We start from the raw sequence: 24,027 nt of genomic DNA, 5'->3' as shown, positions 1-24,027 counted from the left end.
TCACCTATAGATCACTTATTATTTAATTCTATCCTCTCCTTTTCCCCCTGCCCCACCCCAGTTCAAAAAACACATATGGATTATTACCATGGGCTGCTGAACTTCCACTCTGATGATATCTTCGTAGATATCATCGCCTTCATCTTCGCAGGGAACGCAGTCATAAATATCCTCCCCCAGATCGTGTTCGCTGGAACGAGAAGGAGAGCGGCTCAGCGACAGCAGGGCACGTTCACTGCCGCTGGATCGGAGGGAGAACGATCACAGCCATAAGGAAACCCCGAGACCCATGGCGTTAACATCCATCCATGCTCCCCATCTGCATTAAAGGCCATTTTTTGGATTGGCCCCCCTGCCCAGCCCCTCCTGCTGGCTGGCAGCTGGGCAAGGTGAAGGTGGACCCAGCCTGAGTCCATCCACTCCTCCGAAGGTGTCCGCAGCCTCCTGCGCATCTCCTGTGAGCTCTTTAGGCCAAGGAGCAGCTCCCGTGTTAGTGACTGATTGGGGCATTTGAACACAGAGTTAATAAACTTAGGGAATACTTAGACAGGATCCGTCCCAGCCCACGTTGGGGTCGATTTGCTCCCTCTGTGCTCAGCAGAAATGGGCTGAGTGTCACGTATCTAAAAGAGGAGCTGGTTGTAGGGGGAGGAAAGGGCTGAAGCATCACCCTGCCCATGCACGGCCGCATCCCCACGACACATTGCAGCCCCCCAGCAGCAACCTGCTTGGGAAATGGGAATAAAAGAAACGCTGGGGATAAAAAAAAAAAAAACACAAAAAAAACAAACACTTTCACGCAGCCACACTCCCAATGCAGGTTTTGCCATAAGGGAGTCTCACCAGATGCTCAGCTCTGTGATGCTCAGTCCCAGTGCTGAGCAGACTCCAGTAACAGCATTTACATCACAGATGAATCAAGCAGCCAAAAAGTCACATTTTCAGGACTGGCCAAGATGCTTAGGAGTTATCCCCACAAGCATAGGCTTTAAGGTGGCCCTGTGACATAGTGCCCAACTTCTATTGAAAGTGTTAGGTACTTAATTGTCACCTGAGCCTTTGCAAACTCCCCCAGGGGCTCCTAAGTCTTGGAGCTCTTCTGAAAATTCAACCCATAATAAATACCAATTAACAACAGTAATGCTAGAGCTTAGATCTACAGGTGCAAATTGCTAACAGCTCCCACTGAAGTCAACCTCATGGGATCAGGGCAGTGTGAAATGCTGGAATATCAAACAGCTTTCACATATTTTATAAGCAGTCTCTTTCAACATGGGTATTAATTACATACAAATATGTTTAGGTGTAAAACCGTGCTCAAAATGTAACGCTCGACATCTCTATATTATACAGCACCGAGCAGCAGAGCACATCTGTTTGCAAAACTGGGCTTTATTTCTTTTCTAAATGCAGCTCTTTCTATTTTTAAAAACAGATTTATTTAATAAAAGTTTGGGGATTTTAAATAAATTCACTGGCATGATGTATCCATCCCATTCTTCCAGAGTGATGCATTGCAGCTGCTGTAATAATGCCCACTAATAGCTGGTGATCCATCTTCCCCTTCCCAAGCGTCGCCGTCACCGTTATTATCTGTACCAATATTTATATTCTCAGCTCCTCTCCTCATCCAGAGCAAGAAACTCCTGCTTCCTGATTAATCTGCCCTTCTCGGATTGCTGGCTGCCTCTCCATACATCATTTCCCTGGCTCGAAGGTCGTTAGGAACCGTACGGCTGGGTTAATATCGCAAGCGCGAGCCTGGCTGCTGGTGCCCAACCATGGCCAACGCTCCCCTGCTCACCAGCACCAGCACTCGCTAACTCTATTTTCTGCCCAGACACAAAAACAGAGACAATTCCCAAATCCTAAGGCCAACTGGAAGGACACGTCCATTTCAGAGCTTAGAGAAGTGCTCAAACCCATCCCCTTCCGTCGGTGCCGTATTTTGTCTGCTGGAGTGGAAAATAAGCGCACGCACACCCATTATTAAAAAAGAGAACAGGCTTTGGGTGGTTTTACACAGCAACGACCCATGAAGACACTAAATTTTAAATGCCCTAAAGGCAGATATTTTCAGCGTTCGGCACGGCGCCCTGCTGCAGGAGGCAGTATGGTCAGCATCCCGAGCATGCCCCGCATGGACTGCGCAACCCGGGGAGGCCAGACCCCCGCCTCTTTCTTCACAGAGAGACAGGATTTAGTCCTTCAATAAAAGCAGCAAACTGAGAGCTGCCCGTGGGGACTGGAGCCTGAGATCTACCGCCTGGATTAGGAGCTTCATTGACATCTCTGGGTTTAGCAAAGGGATTTTTTCCTCCCTTCAGAGTTAACAGCAACATTTGCAACCAATTGCTGTTATTAGGATGGATACAAACAGCTTTGGGCTGGCAGCATCTTGCCTCGCCAAGGAAGCTTATTCGGGGCAAAGTAATAGGAGTTGTTCTTATTTCAGGCAAACCCAGTGCTTTTGGCTGAGCTTTTCCTCCCTGGCAATGACCACTCTGCACAAATGCCCTCCAAAGCAGGCAGCGGCCCTGCTAGTGAGCAGCTCCCACAAGAGAGGGACCGATGACATTTTCAATGACGTTACAGATGAGGAAGGTAAGCAGAGAAATGCCAGGAAGTTGATGAGTTTGTACCAGCCTCAGAAATTCACAGCCGAGCCCCAGCGAGGCGTTCAGCACCAAACCAACCACGCCAAGACCCACCCAAAACCACCGCGCGGCTTCGCTGCACTGATCAAAGACCAGAAATAAGCACCGGGAAGAGCAAAAGGAGGAGGGCGAAGGAGCTAAAATAAGAGGACCAAAAGCCGAATGCAAATTTCCAGCACTGCAGCTGGGGTTAAGAGCCAGAGGATGAGCAGAGCCCTGTGCTGGCAGCGCATCTGGCAGGGTTAGGTGTCAGGGTGCTGGAGAGCAAGGTGTGCAACGCAGCGGCTGGACCCGAGATCTTGCAGGGTTTTAATTACCCAGATAGTATTTAGACTGAGACACACGTCTGGAAATAGCAAGAGAGGCTTTTACCCATCTATTCTGCTCTGGTCTCGCATTCTCCATCAGAAGTCGAGCCTTATCATCTCAGAAATGAGCCTCAAGCAGTTATAGCAACCAACACTTTCTCAGAGATGGCAAAAGCAAGACATATAAAAATCTTTGCTGATGACAGAGATGAAAAGATGTGTACAAGTGCTCTGGCTTGAGTGTCCTGGACCACAGAGCCATTTATTTCACTGTGTGGCATGTGTGGTTTTCCCAACACAGGAAAAATAATGAGAAAAGTGGCAGCTAACTTATCATCTCACCTTGGCTTCTCAATTCATTACTTTCTTTTTTTTAAATGCACTTGAGCAATTCTGCTGATCACATCACTGTTTTGGAAGATGTGACAAGGACCACTGGTAACAGCAGGGAAAGAAATGGAAGAAACTTCAGCAAGAAGCTCATAGCAGGGGACAGCTTTGGGGCAAAGTCTGTGCCCACATGAGCAGCATCACTTGGGCACAAGTTCTCACTTTTAGAGGAGAAAAAGAGGCAAGAGTTACACAAAGGGAATGCTTTGTGTCAAACCATTCACAGTTCTTCTGTGAATCGACTCCAAATTCTTCAAATACCTACCAAACAACCCCAAACCTGCCCTGGGTGTAACCCACACACCACGCTCCGTGCCAGCAGAGGGCCAGGGCCCTGCAGAGGGAAGGTAAGCGGGGCGGGTTCGTGATAAGGAAGGTTCTGATGCTGTAAAGAGGACCAGGATTAATTGCCCTCATAAATTTATTGTGACAAAATAACCGGGGTGTGGTGAAGCAGCAGCAGAGAAAATTTAGGTGAAGTGCCAAGTAAGACTTGGGAGGTGCCAGAGTGGCTCGGGCCACCCCGAGATGCGAAGGCAGCGGGCAGGATGGTGCTGAGCAGCCCGGCGGGTCACTGCCTGCTGCCAGGAGGCTCGCACAGACCCGGACAAACACTGCTTTGATTCTTCTCAGCAGTTTCCAGCGAAAGCAGCCGCGTTATCGCCCCGACCCACTCATTTCCTTGTGTAAATTTCCCCCCAACGTGCTGCTGGAGGGCCTGGCAGCCGGGCAGGCTGCAATAAATCACGCAGCAGAGGACGCTCGACCTTTTGCCACTCCTCCCAGAGCTGATGGCACAGCCACCATCCAGCCCTGCCATCTGCCCCGGTGCTCCCAGGCTGCCATCTGGCCGACAGCAGCATGAGCAGAGAGAGGGGCAGGCGGGCTGAGGACAGGGAATCTGAGAGCTTGCTCGCTCCCCTGATAGCCTTCTGGTTTCCCCTCCCCTCTCCATCACCGATTGCTCTTTTTTTGTATGTAAAATAAATATCTGCCTCCATGCATTTATCTGTCTTGACCCCCTGGACGGACAGCACGATGCTGGGGATAAGGTAATCCGCATGGAAAATCAGCCCCGTCCCAAAGGTGAGGGCACAAAGGGCTCAGCAAGGCACAGACGTCCTTTAGGGCCACCAGCCTTCTCGTGGCCACGTTTCGCTGTGGGCACGCACCTTGTGTCTGCACCCTGGTGCTTAGGGTGCTGCTAGTGACCTGCACCCGGAGCCTGTGCTGGCAACTGTGCCCGGCTCTTCCACCCTGGGGGTCCCTGCCGCCCCCGTGGGGACACAGCCATCAGCAGGAGGGACAACAGGGACAGGCCTGGCTGCTCCTGCTCCTCCAACCCGCACCTCCGTCACAAACTTGTTTGTGTTTTGAATGCTTTGCCAAGCAGGAATTCACCTAAAAGAGCAAACATAAGACATGAAAACGCTGCATTTCAGTGCTTCAGATTAAAAATGAAGCGTTTTGCCATTCTTTAAAAAGAAAAAAACAATTGCACCGGCCACCAAAACATCGTGTTTGAACCAGTTCAGCATTTATCCAGAGCTTTTTACTATAGGAGCACAACTCCCAAAGACAGCTCCACGTGGGGGACTCCCCTGCCCTGCAGGGGTGACTGGGCAGGTCCCAGTCCATGCCAGTTGTCCCCTTCCTCCTCTCCCTCCCTGTCCCTGCAAAGCCAGCGGGGACAGCAGGCTGGGACCCTGCAATGGCACGTTTTGCAGTGTTTTTAAGCACAGGGCTGTGCATCCCTACACAGAAATCCAAAGGGCAAAAATCACCACTCGGATAACTCTGTTCAGGCAGCACAGAAGAAGCGCAGGGATGGGGGACTGCTTTTGCAAGAGGGAAGATTGCTGTGCGCGGTTTTACTGTTTCTAGTGATTTCTTCTGTGCACTGGGTCACTTCACTGCTTGCTGTGCAAATCATTTCCTCACCCTCGGTACAGCATTCGGGATGCACTCCCATCTTCCCAAGGCAGCTGGATCGTGAGCGATATTCAATGCAGAGCTGCTGGGCGGACTGAATCACTCCCAGCCCGTGAATGACACCCTTGTTCCGCTGTTTGGGGACCGGCAGCAGCTAAGAAAGAGCTTTCTCATGCGGCCTCGTGGCTTGCCAGCGCGCAGCGTGGGTGCCCAGTGCGCACCATTGTGAGCGGCAGGCTGCCCGAGAGCGTCCCCAGGGAGATGCTCCTCGGCCGGGGCAGGAAGGGGCAGCGGTGCTGCTGAGTCAGCAGGCAGCACACCAGCCCTGCTGCTCAGGGTCTCTCGGCAGCATTTCAGGCCTGTTTTACAGCTACAGATGAATTACGGCTCCATTTCACGGGTTGTGCCTCCGCACGACTTGGCCGCGCCGGGAGCACTGATTCCTATGAACGAATTCGTGAGCTATCCCCGGTTACACACCCCTGTCAGCACTGGTCCCACCTAATGACGTAAAGAAGAGGATTTGGCAAAGGACGGGGGAAGAAAAAACAAATTAAAAATTGAAGATGATCTGGGACAGAAGAAAGGAGCTCGTGTCCCACTGGCAGCCGATTGGAAAGAAATTTCCGAGCCATCGGGGCACATTTAGGCCCCCCAGGGCCAGACCAACTCCCAGCCACGAGCGAAGGGATGGGGAGCAGCAGGGACAGCCACAGCTGGATGCTGCCCCCCGGTCCCCAGCGCTCACAGGCGTCCTGCCCTACACCACGGGGCTCCTGCACAGACAGCACCTTGCAGAGCCCCCGTGCAAGAATCGGGAACTTAAAAAGCCCAATATTAAAGGGATTTTGAGAACTTTAGGAGAGGGGGGAAAATGTTGCTCTTGAAAGGATCCTTTTCTGAGTTCAAATTTTATTAAACTGTAGCTGCTGGGACCAACCCACGAGCGGGGGATTGCAGTATCCTCCGTTCCCTGTACGGGGGATTTATGATTTACTTTCCTAATAACCGAAGCCATAAGGAACTCATTGGATTAAGGAGCCTTATTATTTATGTTGTGGAACAATAATATTTAACCGTATAAAGCCGCACATCCACCCGCCCAGATTTTCTCCCCGTCTGAAACAGACTGCACTTTGTAAGTCCGGTCCCGGCCCCGCCGGAGCCGGTGGGAATATTGCCATCGAATTCCAATCGGGCCAGCGTTTCACCAGCCACCAGTTTTAGTTCAAGGTTGTTTAAAAGCCTGTTATATCATCCCCGCAGCTCAGGGGCAGCAAAGCACAGGCACCGGGGACACAAATAAATAGAGGCAGGGGAAGGCACTGCCGGCCTGTCGGGTGCGGGGGGCTGGCACCCATCGAGGCACCGGGCACCCCCGTCCCATCCACAGGCTCTCTCCTGCCCCGTTTTGGCTGCTCTGCCCCGCACAGCGGGTGCTACAAGCCTTTGCGCAGTCCCAACTATTCGTGGAAAGCGTGCCGCTGAAGTGAGACACAGCTTGCAAAAACATAAATTGCTCGGGTCCATGCATTGCGCAGGACCTTGGGGTTACCGTGGGGGTTATTCCCCGACCTGCAGGCCCACGGAGAGCACTCGGAGCAAGCCCCGCTGCAGGAATTACACCCAGGGCTTCTGCAGCTCAGAAAGGGATGCGGCGGGAGGGGGTTCCCATGGGCTGCCCCCCCCCGTAAGCCGCCCGTGAACTCGGCCTGACCCAAAGCGGCGTCTCCCAGGGCTCTGCATGGGAAAAGAGAGAGCGCTGTAGGAGCCCCCAGATCTCCTGGCGGGACGATCGAAGCAGCCAGGCCGGCGCTGCCAGCCCCGCTGTCAAACTCCATCAGGCTTTGCTGGAACTAAAGGACAACCTTTCCCGTCGTGTGTTCCCCGACCCCCCGGGAAGGGAGGCACTCACTCGGCCAGCTCCTCCAGGCTGCGGTACACGTCGTCATCGTTCTCCGCGGTCTCCTCCGAAGGGAAGGGCCTGCGAAGGAGACGGGTGACAGCGTTAGTGGTCTATCCGCCCCCCCCCCGCGGCCCCAGCCGAACCCAGAGCATCACCGGAGCTGCTTCCTGAGCAAAATTATTCCTTGCAAACACCTTTGTCCCCCTCGAGGCGTTAGGTCCCAGGGGGACACTGCCTGGGCTGCTGCCCGCGGGCGGCGCTGGCACCGCTCCCCCTGGGAAACCACCGTGCTGCTCTTTCTGCTCGCCACGGCTCAAACGCCCTCACCCGAGGCCATGCTGCCAGCAGGAGATCCCACCAGGATGAGCGAGTCCTTGCAAGAGCGGGGCTTCCTCATATGAACGCGTTGCAAAAGCCGAAAAAAGGCTAAAACCCCGTCGGGGGGGCGAGGGGGAGAGAAAGGACACCAAAAGGGCAAAAGAAAGCGGGGGGAAGCGGATTAAAAAGAGGAAGGGAGGGAATGGGGAGGGGGGGGGGGGGAGAGCAAGAATTCCTTGGCTCGTTCTGAAGTAATAATCAAGTAATGTAGGAAAGAGATGAAAAATATTGCTTTAATTAAAGCCAATGTATTATTGCTGGCACGGGGCCACGGCGGGCCAGGGCTCTGCTGGGGCTGGGTGCACCTTGCGCCGCCGGCTGCAGCACGGGGCCGAGGAGGATGCTGCGGGGAAGCGGCCGCACGTGAACCTCCAGCTGCCCCCATGTGCAATTTCCTCCTCAATTCCCTCCCGCTCTCCCTGTTTCACGATGGATTGCCTCTCCTGAAAGATTTAATACGTGGCCTGGCTGGGCCCTCAATTTGCTATTTTTGGATCTCGTCTCCAGCACTAATTTGCCTTCCCTCCCCTGCTTCGCTTCGCCCTGGTTTTGGTGAGCGGCTTCAGGCCGAGTGAACCAGGGGCTGGATCCGGGAGTTAACCCCAACCACTGCCAGGTGGCGAGCCCAGGAGGGGAAGGAGCTGTGGCGACCCCCAGCACAGAGCAGGACGATGCCATAGTCCTAGTCTTGGGGTTGCGGTGCCTCCCCGTGAGATGCAAACCCACAGGAAGAGGGTGCACGGCCCCGGGCTGGTTGGTTTTAACCATGCACACGTGCCAAGGGGCAATGCGGGAGGCAGGGAGCCACGGGTGGGAAGAGCAGAGGGGGCTGTGCCCGCTCTCCCCGCAAAGCTGTGCCAGCTGGTGGCTGTCCCAGAGCCCCAGCATCTGTCCGCATGTCTGTGAGATGTGCCCTCTGCACTTTGGGGACAAGCTTCAAAGCACAAAGGCACAGCGAGAGATCAGGAGGCACCGTGGGGCTTCACAGAGTGTGTGTTTGTGGGTTTCCCCTGCCCTGGGGACTTGGGGCTAGCACGAATCCACGTGAAGCTCTCACAAAAAGCCACCACCTGCCCACGGCTCAGCTGATCCTGGGGAAACATCCTCAGACTTCAGCCCAACGGCAAGGGGAATAGCAGCGGCATTGCACCGCCCTGCAAAGCCCCAGGAAGAGAGAAAAAAACAGAGGTGACCTCTGCTCAAACACCACTGGTTAAAGTAAAAGCAAAAACCCACCACGAGACACGACCTCCTTTTTTTTCTAAACGCACCTTCTGCGTTTAATCTCTAGTTCCACTTCCAGTGCTCACCATGCCAGAACGAAAGACGTTAAAGAGCTATCAAGAATATTAAAATCACAAGAACGCGCTTCCAACCATAAATCTGGGCTTGAGGTGTAATCAAGTGCTGTGATAAACCCCCACCGTGTAAGACAAGGAGAGAGCAAAGAGAAAACCATCTCCTAACGAGAGTTTCTTGGAGATGGCAGCTCCGCGAGCCCCGGCAGCCTCACCTTGACCATGGCCAACGCACCGGAGTGAAAGTCAGGGCAGGGGAGGAATTAATAACCTGTATCTCAGCAATTGCAGATAATGGCTAAATAGGGACGCGCGGAATGCAATTAGAAGGAAGGTCAGGCTGAGGGGAGGGTTACTAAATGAGCCATCTGAAATTCGGAGCTGAAGGGCGGCTTTTTGGAGGAAGCCCCGCACTTTGGTCGAGCCCTTTGAGCCGGCTGCCTGTGCAAACGTGTGGCTGCCCAGGAGCCACACACGGCCCCGGTGATGCTCCCACATCCCTGGGTCACTGTCATGGGAGCGGGGCTGCCACCTCCCTGCCCTCCCCAGCCCGAAGCAGGGTGCCAGCCGCCCCTCTCCCAGCCGGCAGCACCCAGGCAGGGACCTGCCACGGGCTTCAGGCAGCTGGCACCCAAAAGCTGCACCTCCTCCAGCCACGAGCTCTCCGAGAGCCGCCGTGGTGCCTAGGACCAGTCCGAATGGCATTATTTGAAAAAATAAACAAAATAATAGCAGAAGCCTCGGAAGTAAAGGGGACTAAGAGCTCACGATTCCCTGCAAAACTGTGTTTCATTGCGCTTCATAAGCATTCATAAGCATTCATGCTTCATAAGCAGTATTAACTGCAATAGCTGGGAATGCCCAACGTTAATGAATAAAATATTTTGAGTCCACTGAAACCCATCAGTTTTGCAGAATTCCCAAACTCTTTGAATTCATTTGAAAAAGTCTCCTTTTAGAATCAATATTTAAGCACTAGACTTCATTTTTTTCAGTCCACCATCACAAAAAAAAAAGAAGTAACACCTGCTGAGCCATTTATCCTTCAAGCCTGTGCCACTTCATCCTCTCGGATGGAGAGCAAAAGCCCCAGCAACATCACACGCTGCCGGAGCAGCCTCTTAAAGATGATAAACCTCCAGAGCAGACTTCTTCACAACAAACCCCAGCGCATTCAACAGCATCATTTCCAGAGATCAAAGCAGAGAACCCAAGAGTGATTGATCCAAGGCGTTTGTTTTAGAGTCTAAAAAGAGAAGAAAAGACCAAGTGATTTGTTGCGGCGTTTAAAGGGAGCTTCTCAGCTTGAGGACAAGAGCTACAGCAGCTGATCCTCCCCGACACCCAACGCAAAGCTCCCCTCTGATCTTAAAAACCACTCAGGCGATTTTCTGGGGCACGGAGCCCCCTGGAAAAAAAAATGCCTCTCGCAAAGAAATGCAGGAGCAGCCCCCAACCAGAGCACACCACACTGGGGATATTGAATTAATATTTCACCAGGCACCTAATGCAGAAGCAGCCCTCCCTTGCTCTCCGTGGTCACTCGGGGCCATCCCACGCCGTATCCTCAGCAGCCATCCCCAGGCTCCTCGGCAGCAATGCTCGCCGCTCGGCGCGCTGCCCGCCTGCTCTCTGCTCTGAATTATTTAACGAGGAGAACTAGGTAGGCTGCAATTCTCCAGCAGCAATAAGCAGAAGGATTTATTTGTGAACATATTTCAGCGCCTGGTGCCCTGTCCTAGCAACCAAAGCCAGCCGTTCACCTCTGGATACTGTCACAGGGAGTACAGAGGGTCAGAGGCGGGTCGGTTTTACTCGGATCATTTGGTACAGTAGCATCTTAGCCTCAAATTCGTGTATGAGAGAGCAGGGTGAATCCAGCGTGATTAATCTTCTATTTCCCCTCTCTGTCTCCATCCTGATTTCTTGGGGACAGCCACCAGCCCCGCCGGCACAGTGAGGAGGTTTGCATGACTTGTGCAAACGGCCACAGGAGGCCACAGGAGGTGGCTCAGCCCTCGCCAGGAGCTGGACTGCAGCCTTCAGACACCAGCATGCTAATCTTGCCCCATTTTCCCAAGTCCAGCGATAGCACTTTGATGCTTTAAACAGCAGGCTGGGTGTGTGACGCCCGTGAAACCTGAGCTGCGCCCATCTGCTGCCCCTTCTGCAAGGGATTCCTTGATAAACGGAAAGGACCAGAGCCTGAAACGGGTACAAATGGGCTTCTGCAGCTCTGCTGGGATGGATGGAGCTGCGCTAAGCGCCCCATGCTCAGGATCTGGCAGAAGAACGTTTTCATACATGGGATCTTCAGGCTGTAATCACATCTTGCAGTAACTTACAAAACCAGGGCTGGACGCGCAGATCCTCCAACGAGCCCTTTCCGAAGAAATCCTCATGGCAAGACAGAGAAACCCAGGACTCTGATTTCACCAAGGTTTTGTCCTTCAGGCTTTCAGCATGAGTTTGGGTGTTAGGTTAGCAGCCAGCCTCAGCTCCTGGGCTTTTGGGTGAGTCTGGGTGCTCACACGGACCTGTGCGACCTGCTGGCCACGGCACCCGGCGTGCCCACATGCTGTGTCACATCTGCTTGCAGGACTCAGATCTGGGGAGCTGCTTGCACCCAAATACACCCATGTACGAGAAGAAACCCTTTCAAAGAGCTAAAGGAAAAGAGTTCAGACCTCATCTGCCCGAGGATCCCAGCAGCACCTTTTCCTTATCGAGAGCATTTGGCGAGCAGCGTGCTGACAGCCGTGGGGCGCTCGCTCCTCAGCCCCGGGGCCGCAGCAGCTCCCTGGGGTGACGCAGGACGTAATGCTTTCATCAGCACAGCGCCCCTGGGGCTGTCCAAAGAAACCATGTGGTTCTGCAAGATGTTTGCATGCAACCGAGAACGCGTCCGTCATCGGCTTCGGGGGGGTGAGGGATTTATGGCTGCGGCGAGAGGTGGGCGTGAGCTGACCGGGGGGACACAGAGCTCTTTCCCCAGCTCTGCTCTCACACCGGGCACTGCCCCAAGCTTTGGTTTCCCTCTGCGAGATGGAAACAGGCTCAGGGAATGGTTTTGGTCAAGCGCTGTGAGACAGACAAAAAGCACGCTATTAACGTCCGATTCTCTAAAGCAGGATGGAATCAATTCTCCCCGCAGAACAAGACACATCGGAGCATACCAAAAGCTGCTGAATTTAATTAAAATCATGCTATTGTGTTACATTACTCATCTCTGGAAAGAAGCACCTCGTGCTGTGCCAAATTTTAGACACGTCTTCTGAAAAATTGTGATTTGCTTTTATTTGTGGTCTGGAACTCGCAGAAATTCTCACAAGATTAATTCTGATAGAAATTCAGCGGGGAAGCAGCAAGCTACATAATCAGATAACACAAAGATGATGATTTTGCAGGAGAGTACTTACAGCATTCAGCACAGCGCACTGCACAGTGCCCAAGGGTTAGCTGCATGCCCTGATTTATCTTTAGCTCGAATCTGAACCAAATATTTCTGGAGACTATGAGACAAGAAAATAACAGCTCGTATAATTTTATGTTTCAACACATTATCGCGTTTTTAAAAAAGAAATTCTCATGCAGCAATGCTTCGCTCTGGAAAGTGGCACGATTTCCTCCTCACTTCAGCTCCACTTTGACAATAACAGATGGGTAAAATCAAAAGGGGAATCCAGAAACATCGTTCCCAAAGAGAAAAAGTACCCTGTGGGGTAACAGTCCCTAGGAAGGGATGTGGTCCAGCTGTCTGACTCAGAAAACAAATTGATTAAAAACACTGTGGCTGAAAATTAACGGCCAGCGTGGTGAGCAGGGGCAGTGCCAGCTTCCCACGTCCCAGTGCTGGAGGGGCAGCAGCCCATCCCCAGGACATGTTCCCCCCGGTCACCTTGGGAGCGTGAAGACAAATCACACCCCACACTAGTTGGTTACACCCCGCAAAGCTCCATGACCGCCTGAATTTGCAAATCTCCCTGTCAGACCCAAAGCCTTGCTCTTAACGTGCGGCGAAGTGGCCCTAGGAAATCTTTCGGTACTCCGAGCAGCAGTTTCCCTGCTGTACCTGAGCAGCTGCAGCCCTCTGAAGCGCTTGCCAATAAAAACAAATCTCTCCCCGGATAGATATTCCTGCCTGCTCCCAGGTGCGTGCCAGCACCGCTGAGCGCCCGCGGGACAGCACCGCCACCCAGACAGGGCCCTGCCGTGCAACACCAGCCAGACCCAAACAGACCCCCGGCCTGCACAGCACTGCCTGGGGTCCATCAGGAACCAGAAGACGTGCGTTCCCCTCGCCACAGGGGTGCAAAGGGACGTGGCTTGGCCCCGAGAGGAGGCAGGACCTGAGGCTGAGCCCTCACATCCCCAGTGCTGGCAGCTGCCCGCCTCCCCGCCCGTGTTCTGGATCTGCCGAGCCTGAAACCCCTCTGCACGCCTGGGGACAGCACTGAATTTCAGCACCGCCTTCCCCACACCTTCCCCTGTCAGCCCGTGTGCTGACGCCGAGCGGGGCAGGAGGCTGCGGGCGCTCCGCAGTCGCACCCAGAGGTGGGAGGCGAGGCAGGGAGGGACCCCGAGGGAAGCTCAGCACCTTCGAGGCAACGAGCCGTGACGGGGCTGGTGAACCCGAAAAGCCGGCAAGCCCCAGATTTCACTGCTAAGCCGAGCTGTACCTTCATTATGCAAGGCCGCCGGTGGGGAGGGGGCGAGAGAAATTGCCTTTGCTTCCATTAGCGGATGCTTACGGGGTGACCTCAGCACCTCCCCAGCCTACAGAGCGGCCGCGCAGGAAAACATGTCGGTGAGATTTTTCAGGCCCTCTTAGGAGCGAGCCTGCGAGGATGCACACTTGCCAAAATAAATGTGCTGAAAACGTCTTAGCTGGGAGAGAACTGCTCTCAGCCAAGGGTCCTGCTCATCGACCATTCGGTCGCTCCTAGCGAAGGTCTGTCCGCATCACAGGGAGCCATCTCCACTTGACCCCACGACTGCAAGGTCTGTGGCGGTTTTGTGCTGGTCAGGACTGATGCTCAGCAAGGCAGATGTGAACCAGGAGCCCCGGGACAGGTATGGATGGTTTTCATCAGCTCGGGTAACGCAGGCATGCATTTTTATGCTGTGTCCCAGTCCCAGACTCCCCAGAGCACAAGAACATGCTGCACAGCAACCGCTTGCAATTTTCAGGACACGGATTCCTTACACAGCCTCCTAAATCCGTTTTATAGCAACACTTAAAGTGAGTACAATGGATACACAACAGCAGTAAAAAATATAATGGGCAGAGCGCAATCGCAGGGAGCGCGCTGGCGATGAATACAACAGCCCTTGTAAAAGCAGCTGTACGGGAGAAGAGGTCTGGAACTACCTTCCCACCAGAGCCTGCCTGAAGACACTCCAAGACTTAATCGTTAGCGACTTTAATTGCTTGCCTTTTTCACACACGGCTGGATCTGCCTCCTGCATTGAGCTACCGTCCCCAGGGACAGGGGCCCACAGCCCAAATACGATAAGCATGGAGCCTCCATCGTGCTGGAGAGTCTGCAAATACCCCCAATATTTCCACTACTTCCCTTCTCTCCCCCAGGACAGCCAGGGGAATGTCTCCTTGACCAGCTATGCCTGGGCTTGTGCCTTCCCATCCCTTGCAAGAGCTGGGCTTTGTTGGCAGGATCAGCCTCATTGCCAGGATCGTCCCCAGCACACGGTTAAGGCTGTAGCAGGGCTCGGATGGGGAAATGGCTCAAAGTCCTGAAACGTGGGCAAAACTCTTGGTTTAATTCTGAAACGGTGAATGAAGCGGGGAGGAGTTCCTGGATCAAACACAGCTGATCAGAGAATCAAAGATGTTGGGAAGGAAGAGAGCACTGCTGTGACGTGACCTGGGCAGGCCATTCCCCGTCCCACCCCAGCTCCCAGACCTGATCTCTGCTGGCCTCACGGGAAGCATCTTCATTACCCCAGGGAGGCCTTTGCACCGTGGAAATGAAGATGTTCAGAGTAACGGGGCTGGACTTAGAGCATAGCCAGCACCTCCCAACAGCCCCTGCATTGCCCCCAGGATGATTTATTTGAGCAAGGGTCCCGCAGGCAGAGCTGGGCTGAGCAGCTCCAGGCTGCCAGAGCAGCTCCGGCACCCTCTGCCCCTTCTGCTCGGGCAGGGAGGGCATTGCCGTGCCGACAGCAGCACTACAATCCCACGAACAGCACAGGCGGGATGCTCGTGGCTCTCCCTTCCCAGCCCACACGCACATCCTGATATTATTGGCAAGCCATTAAGCACAGAAACTCCGGGGATGGTAAGGCTGCAAACCTCACTTTAGGCACGGCAGTCTGTTTTAACAGTTCACCTGGGCGAAACCGAGCAGTGCTGAGCCTCACCAGCAGGGCACGGGGTTTGCAGACAAAGCAGGGAGGTTGGGAAATCTTTGGGTTAAATCCCCACTGACAGCATGATGCTGGGACCTGCTCCTGCAGCCTCTCATTGCACCACACCAAGCTGGCTCAGAGCAGATCCTGCAGACAGCCTGGGATTTCGGGGAGTGTTACACACAGAGAGGTTACTAGCCAAGAGACATGGCATTTTGGCTTCTACCTATTTATTTGTTCAAATACAAATAATGGTTTTGGCAGGCTGGCCTTGCTGTGTTTGTCTTGCTTTTGCAAGTAAAGCCTTGCAAATAAACAAACAAAAAATCCCCACAATTTATTTGTCTGACAAACGTGCTTCCAGGTGGCTGCAGCACTCCACTCTCCTGGGGGGGCCCTGCCTGAGCCCCCAGTGCCCAGGACACACAGCCATCCTCCTCCTCCTCTTCATCCCCCTGCACAACCAAAGCACCGCCGCCATGCCCGCTGCAGACCCCGTCTGCTTGACAAATGCTGATTTACCCCTCCTCCCCGTTTGCAAATGTTTTAAAATCTGTTTTATTAACCGCCGTGCCTTCTGAAGAAAGTCACTTAGAGGCTCGGTTCATATCTAAAGGATTTACTCAGATTAAGGACCTCGGTAAAAGGCCTTTGAACACGCGAACCCCTTCCCGTTCTCAGATGGCTTCCCTGCGCACACATTAAAAATGCATGCAGGCAGCACGAGCCAATATTCCTTAACCTCCTGCTTTGCTTGCAAAACTCTGCTTCCAGGAAAAACACGCATCTCGGGGAGATGAAAACACCCGGCCCCCCTCCCACAGCTCGCACTCAGCAGCCCCAGGAGCTCGCCAGCACCAGGTGCACGGCAGCCGGGGCCGGGCGTACCGTGGGCGATGGGGAGCAACCAGGGCTGTGTCGGGAAAGGCTTCGAGAAACCAAGCTTCGAGGAGAAAACCCTGGTTGATTTATCGGGATCTGCAGCAAGAAGTCCTGCTGTCCTCCTGAGAGCTGAGAGTTTGCTTGAGAAAGCTCAAAGGGGAGCTTTTTGGGGAAAAAAACACAAAAAACACACAAATCTCAGGGATTTGCCCAGAGCCATGCCCAGCACCTGGGCAGAGCCAGGATCTGAACACAACGGTGTGCATCCCCTTTCCTTCAGCACGCTTCTTCCTCCACAAAACTGCCTTTCCTCTCTCTGATGGACTCAGCGACAGAAAACGTGCCCTTTTCTAGGAGACACCACCAAGCCTCTCATCATTGAGGGGCTTCTTACGCACAGGGCTCTTACCCAAAAATTAATCGGGTGTGCAGCAGCCAGCGGTGGCCCTTGGGACTACACGCTGCTGGAGTTACTGGGAAACCAGAGCATCCGTGCTGTTTGCACCAACAGCCTTGTGCAGGAGCAACCCACACCTCTACTTCAGCAACCAGCAGCCTGCCAGGAGTTCAGTCGGTGATGCCACGTGCTGAAAGATGCCGCTGCTTTGCAGAGGACTTCTGAAACCTGCAGCTGAGGGCAGAGCAGAGCAGAGCAGCAGGAGACGTGCTGCACGGGCTGCAGCCGCCCTGGATTATCTCCAGCCCTCACAGAGCTCTGCAAACAGCACACTGCACTCACACTCGTTTTTTGCCATGTTTTGCTGCTTGTAGCTTGTTCCTCGGAAGAAACACTCTGTCATCGCCACAGAGCTATCCTGATAGCTATCTGATTTACTCTGTGAAACAGGCTTTCTCTGGCAAGGTTCATGAATCCAGAAATTATTAGCCAGAAAGACTTACATTTTCTTCACTGAATAGCATAGAAGATTGATTTTTATTTTCCTACCCTGCGTGCCATAGAACTTATTTAAGGACAGGTAATAGGCTGGTGGATTTATTTCGTTCTTAATTTGCCTGGTCCTGAAGCCCTAGACCTAAAATACAGACCCGCATCCGTGCTGTGGGGCTGAAGACCACACAACCCATACACAATCCCAATTGCGCAGTATTTACCATGGTTTTTTGAGCACCGTGCCTTAAGCCAACAAGTTTTTTCCTCTTTATTCCAATGGCAGCATCTCCCCGGTGGGAAAGCGAGGGACCCCAGCGAGCAGTCCCTCTGGGGAGCTGGGGCTGCTGGTTGACTTTCAGCAGATTCCCCCAGATTGACTGAATTCCCCCAGACTGACTGAATTCATCTGAGATCAGCTTCGCACCACGGCTCGGGTGATGGTGCAGCAAGAAACCGTCTAGCTAGAAAGAGAAAAAACTGGCAGCAATGGGCAAAGCGAGGGCTCTGGCACGGCAGGGACAGCAGCGATGGGAAGAGACAGCCCCGTGGGGGGATTTTCGAGGTGAAGGGAGGGAGAGCATTTTCTGTGCCTACAATGGGGAGGAGGAGCAGGGTTAATACGCAGGGAAAACAGAGCTACACACAAAGCCCCACTAAGCTCTCTGCTATTCTTGTGTAATTACGGTGCCAAAAGGCTTCCAAGATAAGGGATTTTAGTGGGGACTGTAAATGCTGGTTGTAAAATGAACGAGAAAAAATCAGCACATCCACAAGAGCTGTGCCACAGCCCGCACGCCTGCATCCCGAGCAGCAAACCAACCTTCCCCAGGACTCTGGGCTATTCTTAATAATAAATAGCCCCTAACTTAGAGCACGCCTTTATCCCTCAGTGTGTTTTACTTCGCTCCCCGAATCTCCCCCCGCTCCGGGTGGGATCTGTCAGGTTTGTATTTAACAGATGGGAAGACTCAGAGTTTGTTTTACACGTGAAAAGCTGTTCCCCTCCAGCAATATCAGTGCAGCTAAGGCAGGAAAAATAAAGCGTGATGTTAAGAAAATAAAGTTCAGGTCGTGAATCGTGGTGTGGGGTGGCTGGCATGGGCGGCAGGGCTAGGAGTAAAAGGGGGGCTTCATCCAGTCCTAAACCCCACAGCTGGCCCCACACTTTGGGGCTGGCCCCAAGACACAGCCACAGACCAGTGCGATGCTACACCCTGACCAGAATAGCAGCAAGACAAGATCCGAGGAAAAAAACGAGTGTTTTACAGCTTGGGGCATAGGGGAGGAAGGGGAAAGGAAAAAAAAACAACAACCACCAATTAAAAAAGAAGGGAGGAAAGGTTCTTCAGGCTGAGAACTCTTCCCAGTTGTATCTGAGCCTAATGAGCAGACGTTGTCTGATTAATAATATAAATGCACACAAACAAGGGAACCAATTGCAAACAAATTGCGTTGAACTGAACAAAGGCGCGGGTCAGAGCTCTGCTGGATGGGGCTCTTTGCTTTTCTGAAGCCCTTCTCCAGGGCTCCAGGCAGGAGCAGCCCCAGCAGCGGGGCAGCTCTCCCTGCGGCCAGGCCATTTATTTACCCCCATCACACAGGCAGCCATCAGGTGCCTTTCTCCACCCCAGGAAGAGATTTCCCGGCTGCTGGCGAATCCGGGTCACTTCTGCAGCTCCCGACAGCACCACGTCCCCGGGAGGACAGCGGGTGCGAGCCCAGGGGACAGGGACATGGGGTGGCAAGGAAGGGGACGGGCATTTCTGACGAGGGGAATTGTTTGGCAGCAGCAGAGGAGACCAGAGCAAAGCCTCCACCACCACAAACTCAACCCCACCCTTTATCCCTCCCCAGTGCATTACATACTCGTGGCTTTTTCACTTCTTTTTCTCTTTGTAAACTATTCCTGAGCAGCTGGCAAGGTGCTTTTACAAGTACCCTGCCTACATCCCAAAGGCATCCTCAGTGCCTGCTTAACCCCAATTTATCCCAGTCGTATCAATGCTTCTAGAGAGCCTGATGTGATTAAATGCTACGAGTATACATAGAGAGATACAACATCTAAAGCATCACATCGCAAGGATCTTACCTAATTCCTTTGGTTTGAGCAATGCTGTGGAAGGAGAGCCTGGATACTGCCGAGATCACCTGGAAAAGAGAGAAAAAAAAAATCCTGGTGTGCTTATTGAAGACAGAGGAAGGCAGGAGGGCACCCGAGGACCCGCAGCATGGAATTTGGGCCTGGGCTTTCTGCTCCCACAGCCATCCAGTGAAACGGATGGGCTCCAGCTCCCCCATCAGTGTCACAGCACATCGCCGTCAGGGCTCCCAGTGTACTATCAGAGCAAACACCGCTTTTGCTTTTACCACTGAGCATAAAAGACCCTTAACCTTCAGCTATAACGATACACATTCAGCAGCGTCACCCAAGGAAACTCCGTCCTGCAGCTCCTGTAATACTGCCAGATCTGCTCCAATGGGTTTTATGCAGCACTGAGAACCATTGGGGAAAAAAAAAGTCTTACTTTGTGCTTTATTTCAAAAGGTTTATAGCGCCTCGTGCCTCATTCCACCAAGACGACGATCTTTTCGAGGCAAACTTCCCAACATTGAAAGGTTTTGACTACTTGCACTTCAATAAAGAGGCACCAACAGTTGGTCAGAGCCGAGCGCAGACCATTGCCTTCTGGCAGAAAGCAGACGGGACTGGTTCGGCATGAAATATTTTCACCAGCATCGCAATCAAGAGCAGCAAAGACACCAGCTTTTTCTGAAAACTCTCATTTTTGATGCACGCTCCTTTTTTTAATTGCTACGCAGAGTTTTAAGTGAAGACAAAGAATGGTTTCGGTCACTTACAGATCTAAAACTACAAATTTTACTCATATTCATCATTTCCAAGCTAGAATGAAAAGACAAATCTATTGTCTTTGGAATGGTTTCCTGCCCACTGGAATGAATTGAGGTGCCTGTGTCCGCAGATAAAGGACTTCAGGAGAGGTCCCCGTGCCCAGGGCCCCCGGCCCCAGGCTCTCCGTTGGGCAGATGAAGTCGAACACCACAGACATGTGGAGCTGCCCTGCACCCAACCCTGCCACAAGGCCCCGTTAATGTTTTCTGTAGGGATGGCACGAGCCCTGGCAGAGGGATGCCACCTCCAGAGCAGCCAGCCAGGTGCGCACGTGCCCTAAGTGCACGCCTGGCTTCTCTCCTGGGACTGCTGGTGTACTCAGAGCCTCTCTCCCTCCTGTACAATGACCCAAAAATGCCAAGCAGAGTTGGATCGCGGATCCCCACGCAAATCCTTCCCTCTGCATGCAAACCCCAAGCTCACTCCGGGGGACGCACACACACGGATCCACGGGATGCCCGTGAGCCTCAGCTCCCCCGGCTGTGGCACAGACGATGCTTCATGCTCCAAACCTGTCTCCTCCTCCCCACATTTTGTGACTTGGAGCTCATTACTTGCCCTCCTCCCCACTTTTGTGACTCATTCTGTGACTTTCAGCTCATGACTCGCTCCAGGACCGTTTCTTGCAGCTCCGTTGCAAATGCCAGCCCGGCGCTTGGCACCGCTCAGCGGGGACCTGGTGGCTTTTGGCCTCCCGTCCCCACGCTCGGACCCGAAGCCAGGGCAGCAACAAAGGAGCAGCCACAGCCTGGCATTTCGCAGCCGACTTCCACTCGGAGAACAGAGATGCTGAATTATTCAACAAGGCAAATGAGATGCTGTGAATGGCAAAACTTGGCCAGGTTTCTCCCTGGTATAAAATGTCCCTGATGGGCGTCTAGCAAAGAGAGGAGCCGCAGAGCAAGAGGGGATTTTCTTCTCACCTCAGAGCCTTTATCGTCCCCTGTACGATACTTCTAACAAAGCAGAGCATTACCAAAACATCCTTCCATTTATTTATTTATTTATTTAAATAAGATGCTACCCCTGACAGTTCCCTCTAATCAGAAGATATGGATAAGGGATTTTTTTAATTAGACAAAACATCATTTTTGCTACGGTTGTCATGAGCCTATTTTGGCCTATTTCTCACTCTCGGGAGCCCATCTGGCTGGCAATCAGGACACCATCCCCGCCTGCCTGCCTTTTACAGCGATGCCCCGGAGCCCCTGATCACGGACCATAATTACTGTGCAACCAGAAGAGCAGCCGTAAAGCTCCCCGAGCAGAAGTGTAGTCCCACAAATGTAAATGCGGCGAAGTTCCCCATTTTACTGTAATCTTCAAAAAAAAAAAAAAAAAGAAGAAGCATGGGCAAAGGTTGATCTCTGCAAAAGGTGCTTTGGCCACGTGCTCTGCGGCCAGCATGCTGCAGGCGCCTGCCAGATTTCCACCTCTGTCCTGGGGGGCACCGAGCCAGCCAGGCTCTCCCGGTCCCTCTCACACCTCTGTCTTGGCCGGCTCTTGTTTGCTTCGGTTTTGGGAAGTGTCAAGAAAAGACATGACTTCTGGTAACACCGCCCTTTAACCAGCAAATCTAAATGTTAAAACTGAACTGGGACTCAAAGAAATCAGGTCTTACTCCCCAAATTGTCAGCAACCTAGAAGACTGCTCTGGCTGTTTCATTAAATCTTTGTGCCTCAGCATCCCCCCTCTAAAACCCGCCAGGCCGATTGCACCCAGGCTGGGTGAGGAGGAGGGACTGAGCCCATTATTGCCCACGGGCTCAAGGCAGAGCCCGGCCGCCAGCCGGCGGGACCACAAGGGGCCGGGGGCACCGTGCGGCCCCAGGGACGTCCCCTCCTGAGCGGGTGAGTCTCTTCTGCCCTCTGTTATTAGGCTCACGCAGCACAGAGATCAGTTTATGAGTCAGACAGCTACGAGGAGGGTTTGACTTCCAGGGAAATCTAAAAGAAGCACGCTGTTCTCCACGCCAGGGCTTTTTGCTTTGTTCTTTCACGAAACCCCCATGTCTCTGAGCATCCCGGCACATCAAAGCCCGGGACCTGATCCGGATGAGCCTGCCTGTGATCAGGCTCCAAATCCACGCTCGGGTACGCAGCGAAGCGACCCACTTTTTAAGAAGGATCAGGTACAAAGAAGCCCTACACCTCCAGAAACAAGAGCGAGCAGTGACTGTCCGGCACCAGGCAGGGTTTTTCCAAGGAGGAATTTATTTATTTTTTTGCTAAGGAGGAGCTGGGGGCGAAGAAAGCCCCGCACAACCCCAGCTCCTGCGCCAGCCCCAGCCAGGGAAGCACGAAGCGTGCATTTAAGAACAAGTAATCCTTTCAATTTCAACAGGATTAAACAGCATTCTTAAAAGTAAGTAAATCCTTAAGTGTTTGCTAAACTGTGTCATTTTCCCCATAAAGCAGGTTCTTATGTGCTGAGAAGCGCAGTAATACGTCCCGCCACTCCCGGCTATCATTTTCTATTAGGCAGGGCAGGAACCGCTTCGTTACGCAGCCAAGCGGCGGTTGGCACAAGGGGTCCCTGATCTCATCTGAGGCTTAGTTGCTCCTGCGGTTCTAGGACATACTAATGCAGCTAATGCAGACATGACACCGAGTGGAATTACAGTTCGCCGGTTATTTATACCTCCCCTTTCCTTTAAGGCAGACTGGGAACGCAGAAGCTTTGTTTCCCGAGGCAGACAGCACGCCCCCAGACTCCTTATCAGCTCCCCGATGATTTATGCCAATTACTTCACACGTTCAGGCCTTTGGGTATCCCCACTGCCCAAACCTACGAAGCCAGTTTTGAGGCTGCAGCATCCTGAAAGTGCTACAGGAGCACACCAGGAGCCGTGAGCAGCAATTTCCAAATTTACAGCTCCCTTGGACCGTGCTGGAGAGGGCTCCAGCGACCAAGCCCGCGGCACAGCCCAGTGCCGTGCCCCATCCCGCAGCCCAGGGGAAAGCCCCGTGCCCGATGCCGGCAGCGGGGAGGTTTTGCAGAGTCATTTCTACACTCTGCTTGGGAAAAACACACTTGTATGGGCGAGTTTGTCTTCTGGGAGGAGGCCGGCTGTGGGCTTAAATAAGGTCTCATGCAGGTTATTATTATTATTACTTCTTCATCCAGTTCTCGGCGGAACTTCCTCAAGAAAAGCTGCACTCAGTGCGCGCAAGTCACCATAAAAACTACGTCTAAACTGACAACAAGATGCCAGGGACGGAGCTCTGGAGGTACAAAGTGCAGGCAGAGGTACCCGCAGCCACAGGCTGCTTCCAGCAGCTGACCTGCACGGGGCTGGGAAATTCCTGGTGGTTTCCCCGGGCAGGGTGAGGGACGCTCTCTGCATTCCTGACATTCCAGCTCTCCTCCGTTTTCTGCCACGAGCTAAACCAAACAAGCCAGCTGATCATTTACCAGCCCCGTGCCCCGTGGTACGACCGCGTTGCCGTGGATCAGCCCGAGCAGGAAGGCAGCGGGAGGGCCAGGGACGCGGTTTCGGAGCCCGAGCATCAGAGGCCTCACGGAGAGCCTCATTTTCGAAAGGCACCGAGTTCTGCGCTTCCAGAAACAAAAGCAAGTCTCAGCCCAGGTTCCTCAAATTCACCGGTCACTTTGCAAGGATCCTGGCTGAGCAAAGAAACGGGATTTTTGCAAACAAACAAAACCAGCAAAAATCCCCACACCGTAAGAAAACCACTAACTTTCATCTTTCTCACTGCCAGTGCTTTCTTTTAGGAATGATGGATTTAAAAATAAACTAAAACAAAACAAAAATAAATAAATTAATGTGCTTACTGCTCTTCTATTTCCTCCAGCGTTGCTTATTTCTAGCGGTATCTCTGCACATCTAGAAAACTAAAATAAACTCTCGTTATTTGCAAAAACAACCCGAGGCAGCTGGGCTGGAATACGCTTTGCATACGAGGAACTCCCTAACCCTGCAGTTAGGAGCAAGCTGCAGGGGCTGGAGCCAGGCTCGTGGCTTGTGCAGACCCTGGCGAGGTCGTCGTGCATTCCCAGAACAAGAGGATTTGCTTTGCAGCAAGTCAGGAGCTCATCACAGTGATGATAAGCCTGGGCAGAAACCTTGATGTTGCTAC

At 53.0% G+C, this 24,027-nt stretch overlaps 1 protein-coding gene across 4 annotated transcripts in view; it reads right to left on the bottom strand.

The window, feature by feature from the left end:
- The window catches only part of VAV2 (vav guanine nucleotide exchange factor 2), a 126,775-nt gene that overhangs the window by 27,613 nt on the left and 75,135 nt on the right, over positions 1-24,027 (bottom strand). For 3 of the 4 annotated variants that reach the window (XM_048052021.2, XM_066981005.1, XM_048052035.2), the window contains exons 3-5: positions 19,105-19,163; positions 7,203-7,271; positions 88-190 (exon numbers count right to left, since the gene is read on the bottom strand). In XM_048052021.2, coding sequence (XP_047907978.1) covers positions 88-190; positions 7,203-7,271; positions 19,105-19,163 — 231 coding nt within the window. The remainder of the gene's footprint in view (positions 1-87; positions 191-7,202; positions 7,272-19,104; positions 19,164-24,027) is intronic. The other variant, XM_066981004.1, reaches the window with a different exon arrangement.

Source organism: Anser cygnoides, chromosome 20 (genome assembly GCF_040182565.1).
Source record: "Anser cygnoides isolate HZ-2024a breed goose chromosome 20, Taihu_goose_T2T_genome, whole genome shotgun sequence".
Lineage (NCBI taxonomy): Eukaryota > Metazoa > Chordata > Aves > Anseriformes > Anatidae > Anser > Anser cygnoides.
Note: the sequence above shows the minus strand (reverse complement) of the source record. Positions and strands in the feature narration are given on the sequence as shown.